This window comes from Rhamphochromis sp. 'chilingali' (assembly GCF_963969265.1).
Source record: "Rhamphochromis sp. 'chilingali' genome assembly, chromosome: 10".
Taxonomy (NCBI): domain Eukaryota; kingdom Metazoa; phylum Chordata; class Actinopteri; order Cichliformes; family Cichlidae; genus Rhamphochromis; species Rhamphochromis sp. 'chilingali'.
The window spans coordinates 23,518,770-23,534,678 of NC_137937.1; the positions used below are offsets into that span (position 1 = coordinate 23,518,770).

At 38.4% G+C, this 15,909-nt stretch overlaps 1 protein-coding gene across 2 annotated transcripts in view; it reads left to right on the forward strand.

Moving 5' to 3' along the window:
- Positions 1 to 15,909, forward strand: part of frmd3 (FERM domain containing 3) — a 67,084-nt gene that overhangs the window by 17,813 nt on the left and 33,362 nt on the right. Inside the window, exons 2-5 of one of the 2 annotated variants that reach the window (XM_080894274.1) lie at positions 1,974 to 2,078; positions 3,646 to 3,688; positions 8,366 to 8,447; positions 15,345 to 15,442. In XM_080894274.1, the coding sequence (XP_080750400.1) occupies positions 1,974 to 2,078; positions 3,646 to 3,688; positions 8,366 to 8,447; positions 15,345 to 15,442 (328 nt within the window). The remainder of the gene's footprint in view (positions 1 to 1,973; positions 2,079 to 3,645; positions 3,689 to 8,365; positions 8,448 to 15,344; positions 15,443 to 15,909) is intronic. The other variant, XM_080894275.1, reaches the window with a different exon arrangement.

Sequence of the window (15,909 nt, forward strand, 5' to 3'; positions counted from 1 at the left end):
GATGGAGCAACCAGATGGAAAATGGTCCATGCTACTTTTCTTTGCAGACTTTGTACTGTAGCTCCAACAATGTGGGAAAAAGAATAATGAGGAAAATCAGAGCAGGAAAAATTTCCTAAATAGTGCAAAAAAAAGAAAGCTCTGCTTTCTTAAAGATTAAAATCCGGTCAAATATATGGGACATCTGAGGCTCAGGGCCGTTAGTCTGACAAACAATCAGCCGTGCAAATGTGCTGAAAATGTGCTTCTGTTAAAGCCATTTAACAAAGTCAGCTGATGTCAGCCACTACACTGCATTTCACTTGCAAATCTCTGAAAATAGAAATAAAGAGCAAAGCTAACGACCTTACCTTGGCTGCTGATGAGGTGCTGTTCATACTGACCACTGCTGATGAAGCAGCCACTGGACAGAAAAGAGCACCATAAGGATATAGGATGCTCTTATAACCTTTGAAACAGATCATTCTCAATCCAGATGAACTTTATTTTTATCATCCTTTATTTATCCAGATAAAAGCCTCATCGAGATTAAAAACTATTTTTCAAGCGAGACCTGGTCAAGCCAGAGGGAGCGGGACTTTGTTAGTGCAGCTGAATAAATTTTAGAAGTAACTGACACACAGTCATGCTTTTTAACGTGTGAGTGTGCTGCTTACTCAGTGCACAAAATGTAGCCGTCCTTAGCACATCCATCTGTGCAATCACGTGAAATATGTTAATGCATTTTTGCTTTTGTGCAATTTTTTTGCTATATTCAATAAGACTGTATAATATGTCCCTTAACTAAGAGTCTAATTCATTTAGAATTAAATGGAATTTCAACGTTTTTCACCTAAAATTCCAGCATAATTAAATTCACCTGGTAATAAAAATAATTCTAGGTAGTGCATAACTAGGAATGTTAAAGGAAGTGAGACACAAATTAGACTGAAAGTTATATTAGGAAGTGCTATAAAAATCCAAATTCCCAACTAAAGTTTCCTGATTAGGCGATGTGCTGACAGGCAGTTTTACTGATGAGATTTGGTCAGCTGTGGGTCTGACTGTATGTGATGACGCTGATGCTTCCCGGGTGATGAGTAAATTCCAGTCTCAAGGGCAAAGACATGATATCTGAGTGAATCAATCAGTTCTGCTAAACCAAGCACAGAATCCACCTCCTTCAGCAGGTTATAGAGCAGTTATAGGACACACACACACACACACACACACACACACACACACACACACACACACACACACACACACACACACACACACACACACACTCAGAGCTGGGATCTTTGATGCACATAATATTAGCTTTAGTCAAGAGGTTAAAGGTAAAAATTAAATGTGTACTTGTTTTGATATGTATTTCCTTAAATGAGCTAAAAAGCATAATTTTTTTTAAAACTGCTCATCCAACTGTCCCAGCTGACATTTGGTGTCAGGTGTGGTGTAATCTAGACGGTTTGGGCAAGTACAATATAATAACAACAAAAACACTGTCTATAAAATAGGCAGACAAAAAGCAAATCTTTAGACTTTAGATATATCCAAAGTTATAGAGAATGCTAAGACGTAGGCAGGTCAGTACACTCAGCAGGAAAATCATACTGAGCATCTGAATGAGTAGATACTGACTAAGCAGCTGGCATTAAATGCAGGGTGCTTATTGATTACACAGTGTTAGGTCCTGCAAATAGACTGTATTTATTGGCACATTAGGAGGCCGTGTCCAGAACACCATCATAACAGATATGTCAGCAGCAAGGGACCAAAAGGGTGCTGACATATTTCTTTCCATTAACATGTTTCACCGTGATGAAATTATGAGAGCATCAGAGGAGTATTACCCATGAGGGTTCATTGTGGGCACAATGCAGTCATGCAGCATCTATCAGACTGAGCTCAGAGGTTTATGGTTTTTATCAGCATAACTCAAAAGACGGGTCACGTGTCCTAAACCGATGCGCTTTATTTCTTTGCAGAGAGACACCAGAGGCCAGTTCCTGTTGGACCATGTGTGCAATCACTACAACCTGCTTGAGAAAGACTACTTTGGTATTCGATATGTAGATCCCGAGAAACAAAGGGTAACTATGATACACACACACACACCTGTCCGTGCACACTGCACACACCATAACCATGGTATCTGTTATCATTTTCATTACCAATTGAGACTAGTTTGTACAAAGGATCAGGAAAAGCCTGTCATTTATTCCCAGAGCCCAGATCTTTTGTTTGTCCAAGTGAAGCCAAACTGAGGTGGGGACATTAACTAGATGTGGATTTATCAAACCAAACATGCATTTTCCTTGTAAAACCTAAAATAAAAGTTGGAAACACTAATGGTAAAGCATAAAGGTGTTACCAGAGTTTTCTTCTTTACCAGAGGAGTGATCACAGGACCTACACAGCCGGTCAGAGCAACGCTTATATTTAGAGAAATGTATGTTTATGAAAAGTGCTTTCAAACCGCATTTTTCACTTTTTACTGAAGACTTCAGTCTATAAGTATGTGGTTAGTTTTCCAACAGCCACATCTTAGTAAAGTGGGGATTTATGATTCTGCTGAAAATCTGCTTCATAACCACAAAGCCCTCTGAAACACTATGCCTACCCTACCCCTACTGTTCAGCACCACTGATTGCTCATGTGCATTTCTGGCTACTTTTTTGTAATAGTTTTTGAATCTATCAGTGAGAGAATAACATTTATCATCTCAGTATTAAGGATAACAATATATATCAATATAACGACTCACAAATGTCAGCAGATACCTGGACGGAGAGTGCTATCGTAACTGACGTAGGAGAATGTGAAAGGAAGTGGAAAAACCAGACCCTGGGGGCACAAGCACAAGCATAAATGCCGGCAACGACGTCTGCCACGTCGTAAGGTTTAAAAATATACCAGCAGAAGTCTAAATCAGGCCTAAGGTGCAGCATCTTTTTCTCTGTAATCTTTGAGGAGTCTCCTTCCTCTAAATCTGGCTGCTCTTTTACAAATTCTTCTCCTCAATTTAGAAATTCCACTTATACACAGCACTCAGCTCATTACGGCAGAATCACACCTACTAACAGGAAACAGTGGCAGTGAGTCAGCACAGGCAAAGTATGAATGTTGAATATCAGTCTGGAAGCAGCTGATACATTACATTACAAGTTCAAGTGCCAAATAATAACAAGATCAGTCTCCATATTTCAAACAGCCCACACAAAGAACAGACCAGACGCTTGATCGTAGCAGAAGCTCAGCTAGACTGTTTTTTTTTCTTAATGCAAAGCAAGGAAGGAAAAATAAGGGAAAATGTGTTTTAAGACAAACTGAACATGCAGTGTCATGCAGTCCAGAAACTGTAACATAATACTTTGAATTGTATGCTTTTGACAGTAAGATGGATCAAAAAGGTCAAATTTGGTTCTATTCAGGAATATAAGATCATCATGTCTCCCTAAATCTCTAAATCAGTCTCTTAAAGTAAAAATGTAGTAATAATCTTTTTTATGACAGTTTAAAATACCAGAGATCTACCAATGATACAAATGAGATTTTCTAAGATAATTTTTGAATTAGCTCTCAATCCAGTCCTGTAGTTTCTTTAGTATAAATTTGATTATTTTAGGGTAACATTTTTGGTCTTTCTCTCTTTTTCAGCACTGGCTGGAGCCCAATAAACCCGTAGTGAGGCAGATGAAGTGTGAGTGCCCTTTCTGTTTCCATTTCTGTGTCAGCATGTGTGTATACAGATGCAAAGCATCATGCATGTGTCTGTGTATTTGCGAGTGTGAGTGTGTTTTCTTATGCCGTGCATTTGTCTCAGAGGGTCACTCTGGTGTGAGGGGTCAAGCATGGCAAACAAGCCGACACCACCACAGGGACTCTAACAAGGCCATAACATCGTACGCGCAACATTGTTAAAGTGACGGGATAGGAGTACAAAAAAATCAGTTTGTTATTAATTAAAAACAGATACATTTTATTTGTTTATGTAATAATAATTAAAAAAAAAAACATTTAGATCATCTAGGTTTAAGAGTTTTATCACCCACCCACCTGTGACAGAGTCAGGCAATGTTGGACATGAGTTTTTCCTCTGAAGTCCCGCAGGGAGACCAATGGAGACACAATGAAGACAGACAAAGTGACAAGAGAACTGTTTCTCAGAAACACAAAAAACTGCCAGAGGGACAAGTGGCCTAAAAAGGAAAAAAGTCACACGTTGCAAAGACGTTGCAGTGGAAGACAAGCTTATGAGAGTACAAAAACAAGTAAACAGCCTGCCTGCCTTATGTGCAGGCCTCATTCAAAGCTTCATAACAATCACCACAAACCGGAAAGATATTTTTACTTTCCATCTCCAGAAAAGGATGCAGATTTTATCTGATTACTTTATTTGTCTGTTTTGTTGTCCCATTTTTGACTATTCTGTTTGTTTAACAAGTCCTTAGGATAATGCGATGTAAGACAAAATTCATTTTCTGGATGTATCCATGTAAGGTTTACCGAAATGAAATATGCAGTGACATAGGTACACGTATACAACACCTCATTAATACAAATATCTAATGAACCAATCACATAGCAGCATTTAGGCATGTAGGCATGCTCAAGACAAGTTGCTGAAGTTAAAATCGAGCTCTAGCCTATTACACATAGAGACACTGAACCATCAACACTCACATTCACACTGATGGGCAATTTAGAATCACCAATTAACCAAACCCCACTAGCAGCAGTTCTCCGGGCAAAAATTCTTTGTTAATGTCAGATGCGACTAATTTGAGGTGATAGGAAGGGAACTCAAATAACCGCTAGTGAAACAATCTAAGCAGAAGAGCATCTCTGAGCACACAACATGTTTATCTTAGAAGCACATGGGCTACAGCAGCAGAAGATGCCTTTCCTTGACCCTTCCTATCTTCTGGAAACAGGACACTGAAGCTAAATTAAACTAAAACGACAAACTCAAAGAGAACTGGGGTTGTACCTGGTGTGGTCTGCTGCTGCTCTAGCACTGAATACTACTTCTGTCAGCTAAGATTAGGAAACTGGGGCTACAATTTGAACGAGCTCACCAAAATTGGGCAGTAGAAGATTGAAAAAATGTTGCCTGATCTGAAGGGTTTTAATTTCTGCTGCAACAACACTGACATGGTAGGGTAGAATCTGGAATAATAATATCTTTCATCATTGTGAGTTTTAAATCCAGTAGTGCAATATGGATGAAAGTTAATAAAATTGCATGAAAAATTAAGCATGTTTTGAAAACAGAAGGGTCCATCACAGTACCCAATAAAGTGCATGGGTGTGTTTCACCCTCAAAGAGAAAACAGATTCACTTAAGGAAACGAGAAGCGATGGAGACACAAACACACCAGATTTTTTTTATTTATTTATTTTTACCAGGAAACTGCAGCTCTAGTTGTGTCTGGGCTTCAGTTTAGCTCAATGTTTGTTCCATTTGATTAGGTTTCATGGCTAACCTTTCTATTTGGCTTTAGGGAAAGGTCAAGTTTTCACATTTTCAAGGTCACCAGAGTGGCATTTAATGTGTCCCTGGAGGCCACTTTTACGTTGTAATAAGAGTTACACAAACAGCCCGAGGGGTTGTTTTCAAGCTGAGCACAGCCTCCTTTCCCCTCTTGATGTTTGCCTCTGATAGATTTGGCCAATGTTTTTTCAGTATAACTATAATAACCTTGAGAATGTGACACATATAATCATACAATCTAAGTACCCTAAAAGAGGACACAATACAAAGGTGAATAAGAGAGTGGTACTTGTTTTCACCTTTGTTTTCCTTCGTTTCCACTTACTCTTTCACATCTTTACATTTCTATCTTGTGTTGAAAGATTGCAGCGGCTTTCCTCCGACCCTCCTTTTCTTTCTGTGTCTCAGTCTGAAGTTCACTAACCCTTTTAATGACTGTCCTGTTCTTTCTGTCCTGTTATAAATGAATAAAAGAGCTATTAGCGAAGTATTCTGCTCCATCGGAACATGTGTGAGATGACAGAAGGGGGAGGCTGAGGATATCAGTGAAAACTGGAAGGGAGAGAGAGGGAACAAGGGGGGAAAAGTACTAAAAAGAGACAGTGATAGATAACGTAACTAAAGAAAGAAGAAAAATAGAGCGAAAAGAGGAGATTGGAGAGATGGTTTGAGATGAGAGAAGCTGACAGAGTGAAAGAAAGAAAACGAGATTAGAGGGGAGTTGTTGAATAGATCTGAGTTGCACTGACACATCAGTTCCCTGTGGCAGGATTTACTCCCAAATTAGGTTTCAATGTGTGCGTGCACTTGTGTTTTATTTCGTCTTTGTGCATCCCAGCTTACGTACGTTGGCAAACATCACATTTGCACGGCCATGTCTTTCGCGCACAATTCACTTTCTCTACAATGTTTTCCAAAAAAACCTCTTCGTCCCTTAAGCTTGAGATATAATTATAAGCAGCTCAAGTTCTTTGGGAGCGGGTGGGAGGATTGGCTCTTTCAAATTGCTCAGCATGTATTATGTAGATGTGTGCTGTTTTTCATAGCTGGATAATACCGCAGAGGATCCTGCCATTAAAGGGAGAGTGGTGAGGGCACTCTGGATGATTTCTATCCCATGTGAAATGATACTTTCTTCCTCCTTGATGTTGACTTCAGAATGCCTATCAGATACTTTTGCATCTTTGTTTTAAGCGTCTCTTTGCCTCATCCTCTTTGAAATCTCTCCATGTGCACTCAAAATAACTCACATGTGCACGTGTGTAAACTTCGCCTGTGAGAACAGCAAAGACAAAACAACTCCTTCATTTTTCTAAGATTTGTAGCGTATGAAGCACAGGTGATTCAGCTGTTATGTTGGATTTATTTCTCTAGTTTAAATGTCTTTCTGTAAACCATCCCTGCTGTTTTGTAGCTGTTAATTATATAATAACATATATATTTTTTTTTCATCTGCTGACTTTTTAGTCTATAATCACCCAAAGAAGGTCAAAGTTTCCATTTCTTTTTTTTCATTCCCTTTTCCCAAGTTTCATTAATAGCCTTCAACACTTTGTCACTAGCAAAGGCCTGAACCCGGAGGCACATTTATGGATATGAACTTAAAAAACCCCAAACTTTCAAATATTAGCTTTCAACATTCATGTGTCAGAGAAGGCAAATTCGAGGCTACAGACCCTCTATAATGGATATGGACCCCGTGGCGTCTGTAACCATAATATTAGATTTTCTGACATAGTTCACAGGCTACAATTTTTTCCACTCTCAAAATTGGCAAAGAGTACCCTCAAAGCAAGCAAATGTAGAAAACCACAAAATTGGATTGATTGTGTCCATCAGAAAATTCAAATTGCAAAGCTGCCACACAGGAAGTGACATCAAATCTCCGCAATGCTTTGATCTACGCTTTGAACCAAACATGGAGTGAAAATTTTATATCGAGCAAACAAAATTCTGGCATTTGATCACTAGATCCTCAGACCAAAGCTATCAGTTAACTGTTTAACTGTAAGTAAGCGCCAAAGACACCAAATGGGAGTTGAGATGGGTAAAGGGTCCTTTAAGATGTTTTATTTCTTTAATAACCAAAATAAAATAAATTCAGACTTCAAAAAAAATCTTATCTGTGCTATTTTCACTTCAGGAAGTGTAAATTATTTATAATGCATTATATACAATTACTGTATATAATTAAATCTGTTGCTGTGTATGATGGTTTCCTCTCAGTGTTTCGGTGTTTTGGTGTTTGTATATCTTGTAAATGTTCTAACTTCACAGGGTAAACATTGAATATGTTTATAAGCAGATGAGCTGTGTGAGACTTCAGGAGGGAGTTGAAGCTATCGCTGTCATTTGATCCAAACCCTTCAGCCTGTTATTGAGTATATGTGTGTGTGTCTGTGACCGCTTATGTAACCTTGTGTATGTATGTTACGGTGCATATTTAAATACTATTCAAAGCACAAATCCTCTCCTAGAGATATGAAATGCTTTAGGACTCAGATCAAAGGAGAAGAAACAGACCCCAGTTCAAGTGAAGCACATGCCCATGTGTGTGTGTGTGTGTGTGAGTAATTACTGTAATTATGAGGTGACTAATCAGTATTGGAGACATGCTGTGGTTTCTGTTTTTGTCCCCAGCTTCTTCTTCGACATAATCTTCATGGCTCCTCTGTCCTCTCTTCCCCTCATTTATCTTTCCTCTTCTTTCCTCTTCTTATCTGTTTCTTAAAATCTTCTACTTTCCTTCTGATTCCCTTTATCATATCTGTCAAGCTTATCTCCTCTTTTTTCCTCCACGTTCTAACAGCCTTTTAACTTTCCTTACAGTTTCTGGTCTCTCTTAGTTTTTCCATCTCAACATCGTGTCTTTCTTGTCTCCAGCAGCTCAGCAGCCGTACACGATGTGCTTCCGGGTCAAGTTTTACCCGCATGAGCCAATGAAAATCAAGGAAGAACTCACCAGGTAAACAAGCACTGGCAATGGCGTATGAGTGACAGAGAAAGAAGGCAGGCTGAGAGAAAATGTAAAGTATTTCAGAGGATTTTCATGGACAAATATCTCTAGAGAGAGGAATTGAAAGAATTGAAAATATCCAGTGAGTTGAAGTTAATATGAAACAAAGCCTCTGAAAAATGTATTTGCCATGCAGAATTAAGGAAAGTCCAACTTGGTACTAGCAAGCTATACCTAATAAAAATATGTTAGTGACAGATGAAGACATTTGGCTAATTTTGTCTGACTGATTTGTCTAAAAACAGACTATTATATGACTTATAAAACTATTTCAGTATGCGTTATTAAATGTTCTCAAGTGATTGATTACTTAAAGTTGGGCATTGACTGAACACAGTGCAAACACACCGGTGTTATACACTGAGCCAGACGTGAAGGCTCTCAAAACTGTAGATGAGCCCATGAAGATACTATATAAGTAAACAAACTAAATAAAAGATTTGGAGAGAGTCTGCTCCACCACCAGCGCCACCTCTGCCAAAACAGAGCCAAACACACAAAGCTTCTCTCAGGCGCGGTGATAATTAGAGACACTCACCCAGCAGGGACTTGTGTTCTCTGCCCTACGTCTTACCAACTCTGCTTCTCTTTATCAGTCCTAATTTTCTCTTCAATTCCTCCATCCATTCACTTCCATCCTTTTTCCTCTCTGCCTTCGCTTGTTTTTTTTTGTCTTTCCGCCCCCAGTGTCTCCTCCCTTCCTGCTGTCGATCGTTCTTCTTCCTCACTGTCATCTCCCCCTCCACCCTCAGGTGTCTCTTCACACCTTTCAAGTCACGTTTCCGCGTCTTTCTGTCCTATCCGGTTGTTCAGTGATGACGCGACGAATCCTACTTCCGGGTCTAAAGTAGTCTGCGTTTAATATGGCATTTGTGTTGTTAACATGTTTAATGTTATGTATTTTCTTCTATTTGATCTCAAAAAGCTCCTAAAACAGTCAGTGATCCCTGTTGACCTCCCTCGGCTTTTATTACCGCTAATCATTTATTTAAGCTCAGTTTTTAAAACCTTAGGATGTAACTACAGCCCAGCCCATGCAGCAGTATATGAATGACTAACCTCGTATTGTGGATGGATTATCTCAGTTGTTCTCCTGGCTGAAGTTTGGTCCATTTACAGCATCCTGCCATGCGATTACATTTGTTCCTGACCACCGAGAACACTCACGGTAACTTTTATCAAGTGGAAAAAAAGTTAGCTTGTTTATCTTATGCTAACATAGCTGTGTCGCTAGCGGTCACGTAGCACATCATTATATACCAGCTAGCCAAACTTCAGTAACCCTACAAACGTCACTGCTGTTTAGCTTTCTGTCTTCATTTATGTTGGAAGTGATAACAGAGCTGTACGTTTTAATTTGTTTCCAAAACCCCGCAGTCAGGACATGCTATATTGTATTTAGATAGAAGCTAGCGAGCTAACTCCCTGCTAACTTCTAACTCCGTTAAATGTCATAAATTCCGTTTTCATGGATGCCTGGATGTTAAACTCAATTGTTACACCTGGTAGAGCAGAACGCTGATCATTTTATTAAAGATGAAAGAATTTAGACAGTTTTTCAACTCTCAGTAATGCCATAGTGATCGTTTGATATATGGACCTGCAGCGGAGTTTAGACCCAGACACGGCTAGTGACGTCAGACTGAACAACCGGATATTTTTGTCTTGAGATATTTCTGGAACCTATCCCTCTTTTCTTGCCTAATTTCAACTTAGCTGAATTCTGCTTCAGTTTTTCTCCAGATGTATTATTTATTAGCTCTTCCTCCCTCTGAAAGAGCTGCGTGTCCATTTCTGTTCATACACGTGTCCTAAAGAAACAAACAACCTCTTCTTAGAGTCCTAAGGAAAGGCATCACACTGGCACACTACTTATAAGTTTGAAGTGGAAGATGAAGTTGAGATGAGTCGGAAAAGTTCAGAAGGAAATGCAGTCAGTAATAAAATCCTGTCGAGTTCTCAATATGGAGTTATGTCTGGGAGCAATTTTTTTTCCCATCATCAAAATCCCCAAACTTTTAATGGTAAAATGTGCCTGCTCCAGTTTGCAAGATGTAATTTTAACTCTTGTATATGAAGCACTACTGAAGATAGATGAAAAAGTTAACCCACTGTTCTATAGATCTGTAATTATTAGAGATGGACCGATCCGATATTACGTATCGGTATCGGTCCGATACTGACCTAAATTACTGGATCGGATATCGGAGAAAAATAAAAAATGTAATCCGATCCATTAAGTATCACGAAAGCACCTCACAAAACTTGCAACACGCCGTAACTCACCTCAGAACGTTAGCACGTCGGAGCAGTATGCATCACGTGATAGAGCGGCTGTGGCATGCAGGACCTGTGGTGGTCTGGATAGCATTTGGAGCTTCGCTAGCAACCCGGCATTTCATCTCCGACAAAGTTATCCCCGAGAGAAGTAAAGCAAGTGTGTAAGTCCATCTCTGAATGTTTGTAAAGCATTCCTGCGTTAAGCTTAACAAGCGATATATGGAGCGACTGCTTCTTCTTGCTGCTACTTCAATCATGAAACTGCTTAATGATCAGCTGATCGGCTTTTCTGTCGGGAGTCCGTGTCTCTAGTTTGCTTTTGGCCCACTTCGCACCAGAAAGAGGAAACCAGCGGCTGAACAACAGCAGCACGTTTAAGCTTGATCAGCTGTTGTTAGAATGTATTTAATATTACTTTCTACTCCAGGATCTTTTTCTACGTAGCTGACGGCTGTAACTGTGCAGGGGCGGATCTAGCAAAGTTTAGCCAAGGGGGCCGATAGGGCGTTAACAGGGAAAAGGGGGCACAAAGACATACTTTTCTTTCTTATTCTCATTTAAAATGTCTAGCTTTTAATAAATAATTATCTGACACCCAAAGTTTTAATTTGATGCAAAATGAATAGAAGTCCATTACTGTATATAGTAACTATTAAGTATAATATATATACCCTAGTAAGCTATAGTACTTTTTCCTTTGGGAAGGTACCATCTGTGCAGTCTGCAATTTTGTTGAAGAAAGATGTTGAATCTATTTAATATTTCTTGAAAAATAATTGATTTCTGTGCATTTTTTTTCACACTGCATCAAATTAAGGTTGATTACGTCGATTAAGCATCATGAGGTGGAGTGTGAGGGGTGGTTCCCCATTTTTTATTTATTTATTTTTGTTGCTGGGAGTTGGAACCCTATTAGTTAGGTTGCTAAATATTTACGCTAAGTACTCTTTAAAATACCAGAATAGGGAGGATGGTGCAGGTTTACAGTTTTTTACAGACGCTAGGACACATTTCTCAATACTTAGGTCACGTTTGCAAAACTCCTCACACAGTGAGCACAACAGAAGTCTATGTGGGCTAAACTGAGGACCAGTTATCATTGTTTTGGCACAAAATGCATTCAATGACTACATCTCTCAAATTTCATGAATCATCTTCTCACTCAGACACAACAACTGCCAAAAATCTTTGTACGTACAGGACATTTTGCATGTGCTTACATACTGTTTTCAAAACTGTTAAACTTATGGCCAAAACAATAACACAATGCAAAACTTGAAAAGACAGCAAAATCCAACAGCAATATTTTATTGAAACATATTTTAAATCTAAAAATGCAGTTTAACCAGCCACAGCTTACAGTTTTTCTCAAATGTTAAAACACAAAAGCCAATCCTGTAACCCAAATGACCAGTAGTCTAAACACATTTACTAAATGTAGCCACCATATTCCAGTACCATAAACACATGTCACATGAAGACACAATTCACAAAACACAACCCTCTGTACTCATAAATCTAAACACATTTTTCCTTGCTAAAACACATGTTGCAAAACAACTCTGCTCATATCCTCAAATGAAAGCCCATGTGATGCAAAATGCTTGCCACAGTCACCAATCTTTGAACACAGGGAACACACCTGGCGTCATTCACTACACACAATGACTCAAAATTGAAGACACTTGTTGCTAATGCTGTACCCACATGTAAAAGCAAGTTCAGAGTGCACAGTATGCTGAAGGTTCCAAACAAACACAATGGATGAAGGCAGAGTCAGGGGAAGAGGAATTTGATGCAGAGGAGGGAGAAGAGCTGGCCCTGGAAGAAGAGGAGCAGGCCAATGAGGAAGAGGAGTTCAAATGAGAGGAGGAAGAGGAGCGACCAACGAGGAAGAGGAGAAGGCCAACATGGGAGAGGAGAAGGTCCAGGAGGGAGAGCAAGACAACCTCGCACCATCATTACGGACGAGATGCGAGCAACAGCTCAGCGACATGATGCCGCACAGTGATTGTGGTGTGTGTGTGGTGTGAATAACGTAAATAAAAAAACTTCACACCCTGTTCATGTTTTCAAGATTACTGTTGTGTGCAATAGATTCTGTTTTTGCATTGAGTTGTGTTACAGTAGTGTACGTACATGCAGGATTTTCTATAGATTTATACTACTCATATGAAACTCACAAATCTAAATGCCTAATCCTCTGCAGAGATCTACGACGATCCGTTACTGTATAGCTTCTAAAATATGCATTGGCAGTTATGAAACAAAGAACCTTCTCACAAATTGAGCATTGTGTTTTCAATAGTTTTGCTGTAGTGTGTAATGCTGTGTATAGTGTTTACAGTTTTGACAGCTTCGAGCTGCTCTCTTGGTGTGGGAGTTTGAGTTTTGCAGTGGGAAGGTGTGGTTGTGTTTATGTAGCTTTAGAGAAGGGTGTTGTGTTTGGACATTGGGGGACCTGGTGGTAACGTTTGTGAAATGTGTTTTAGCATTTGAGAAAAACTGTATTCTCATTGTAGATGAACATCTACACAGGTGTTACTCCTTCAATTTTTCAACTCCTTCAATTCTGGCATGCCAGAAGATTCTTTCCTAGGTGTATTGCCCTAGATGACATAAGATGTGATGTGGCCAAATGGAGAAGACCGAGTAGATTAGCATTACTATTGTATGTGTATCAGTGGATGGTGTGTATACAAATTCTTGTATTTTGGGATTACTTAGTGCAAAAAAATAAAAATACATAAACAAATATTAACGAATTCTGCATGATGTCTGATTCATTCCAGTAACATATATTGAAATTATAAACAGAGATGTGTCCTTGTTTTACACAAGAAAACACTGTGTAATGCTACATGTTAGTGTTTTTTAGGTCATTGTTTTGTGGGTGACAAAGTGTGTTTGTCGGCTGTCAACCTTTGCTAGTGTTCTGGAAGAATGAGTTTATTTGAGACCTGAATGAAGTCTTTTGTTAGTTGTAGTGCATTTTGAATGTGAAATGAACTGCTTTGCCAAGCTGACGGTCAGTTAGGAGGATTGTGTGAAGAGTTTTGCAAAAGTGACCTAAGTATTGGGAAATGTGTCCTAGCGTCTGTAAAAAACTGTAAGTTTATTAGATTGATCAGTATTGCTGAACTATGAAATATTTTTTTTTGCATACAGGTATAACAGAATAGCTTTAGTGTAGTTGTTGTTTTAAACTTGAGTATGAACTTATACAAAATGCAGCAAGATATTTAAAAAACAGTTTTGTTGATTAAAAAACACTATATCGGATTCATATCGGTATCGGCAGATATCCAAATTTATGATATCGGTATCGGTATCGGACATAAAAAAGTGGTATCGTGCCATCTCTAGTAATTATTGATTATGGTATTAGGTGTTTGGTACCTCACATTACAGATATTAATTGCTAACAGGTGTAATTTTTAGCACGGCAGAAAAGTGCATAGGGACTTCTTTTTTTTTTGTTTTTAATTAAATATGCAGTTCAGAGTTCACCAAATGCTGACTGTGTGTCTCTGTTCATTTTCATACACAAATATTTCACAGTGCTGGAATTAAAGGGCAAAGTCAGCACTTAATCGTTATCTAAGGATTTTACAGAGTCAGGCTGACTATATTACTTATCTAGCCAATATAACACACATGAGTAATTTTAACATTATTTGTGTAAAAGAATGCACTCACATGAAGAAGTTTGACATATTTTGTCAATTATTTATACTATATTGACATTATTCATTCATACTTGCAAACTGAAGTATATAAAGGTGCTCTTTTTGTAGAATTTAAATTTATCTCGGACATTTATCTTCATGCAGAATAACGACATAATTTCTGTGTTTAAGTGTGCACCAAATCTTAATCTGGATTTTTCTATGCTTAAGTCATTTAAGAAACCTGAAAAGCAAATCTGTGTACGCAGACATTCTGACTCAATGTCCTAAAATAAGAGGAAGCACAAAGAAAGAAAAATTATCTAAATGTAGATCATGGTGTTTATTTATAGAGTCAGCAGCACTCTGACTCTATAAATAAAACTATTTAGCTACAGCAGCAGGGTTTTCGCTCCATTCAATCTTTTATGCTTTGCCTCTCCTGTGTCTTTCCCTCAATGAAAAACAAGTTTGATGAGTCAGTTGACTCAGTGGTGACGTCCCAACTGGAAACTCATCTGTTCCCCACTTTTTTTTTGTCTTCACGCTAACACGAGACAAGTCTGCATGTCAGTAGCACTGAAGGTGTTTCCATAGTAGCTAAAGTACCACATTCTGCTGGTGAAGATGTATGTTGCCATAGTTATACTTTCCTTAACTACCATGGCAACAGTTTCAGATTGTTACTTTCTCATTGGGTGGTGAATTTTCATCCAAACTATTTGGAAATAGAAATTGTGAAAGCGGGGTATTGGTTCCCCTTCATAATGTGAGCAGTGGCTTTATATAGTATATTGTAATTAAACGTCTTTTATTTATTTGATTTATTTTAAATAAAAATCTGTATTTATGCTATAAGAATTTATTTCTGTAACTTTATGCATGCATGTGCATCCAGGTATCTCCTGTACCTTCAGTTGAAGAGAGACATCTATCATGGTCGTCTACTGTGTCCTTTTGCTGAAGCTGCATATCTGGGAGCCTGCATCATACAGGGTGAGGACTTACTCATAGTGGATGTATTAGAGATGTAGCCAATATTTCACAATTACATCCTTGGTGACATGTTGGAGTTTTAAATGAAAATCACACATATACATTTACACAATTTAATTTGTAAATTATAAGGGCTGCTATTACTGAAATGACTGAGCTGCTTGGGTTGTGGCTGTAATAAGAATAAGAATAAGGATAATATTTTCTAGCCTTTTCCAGAATGCACATTTGCAAAGTGCTTCATAATTTGAATAGAATGAACACATCAAATTAAGTTAAGAAACTGTAATTACAAATTTGAGTTACGGTGCCTGAGCTGTTGACTCTTGACAATGAAATCTGTAGTCTGTAGCCTCAAATCAAAAGTAATCAGCTGAAGTCCGAAAGCACAAGCTGTAAAATAACTACTGACAAATCACTGTTTGTGCCTGCAAATGCATTTATTTCCTTATTTAATCCATATTATT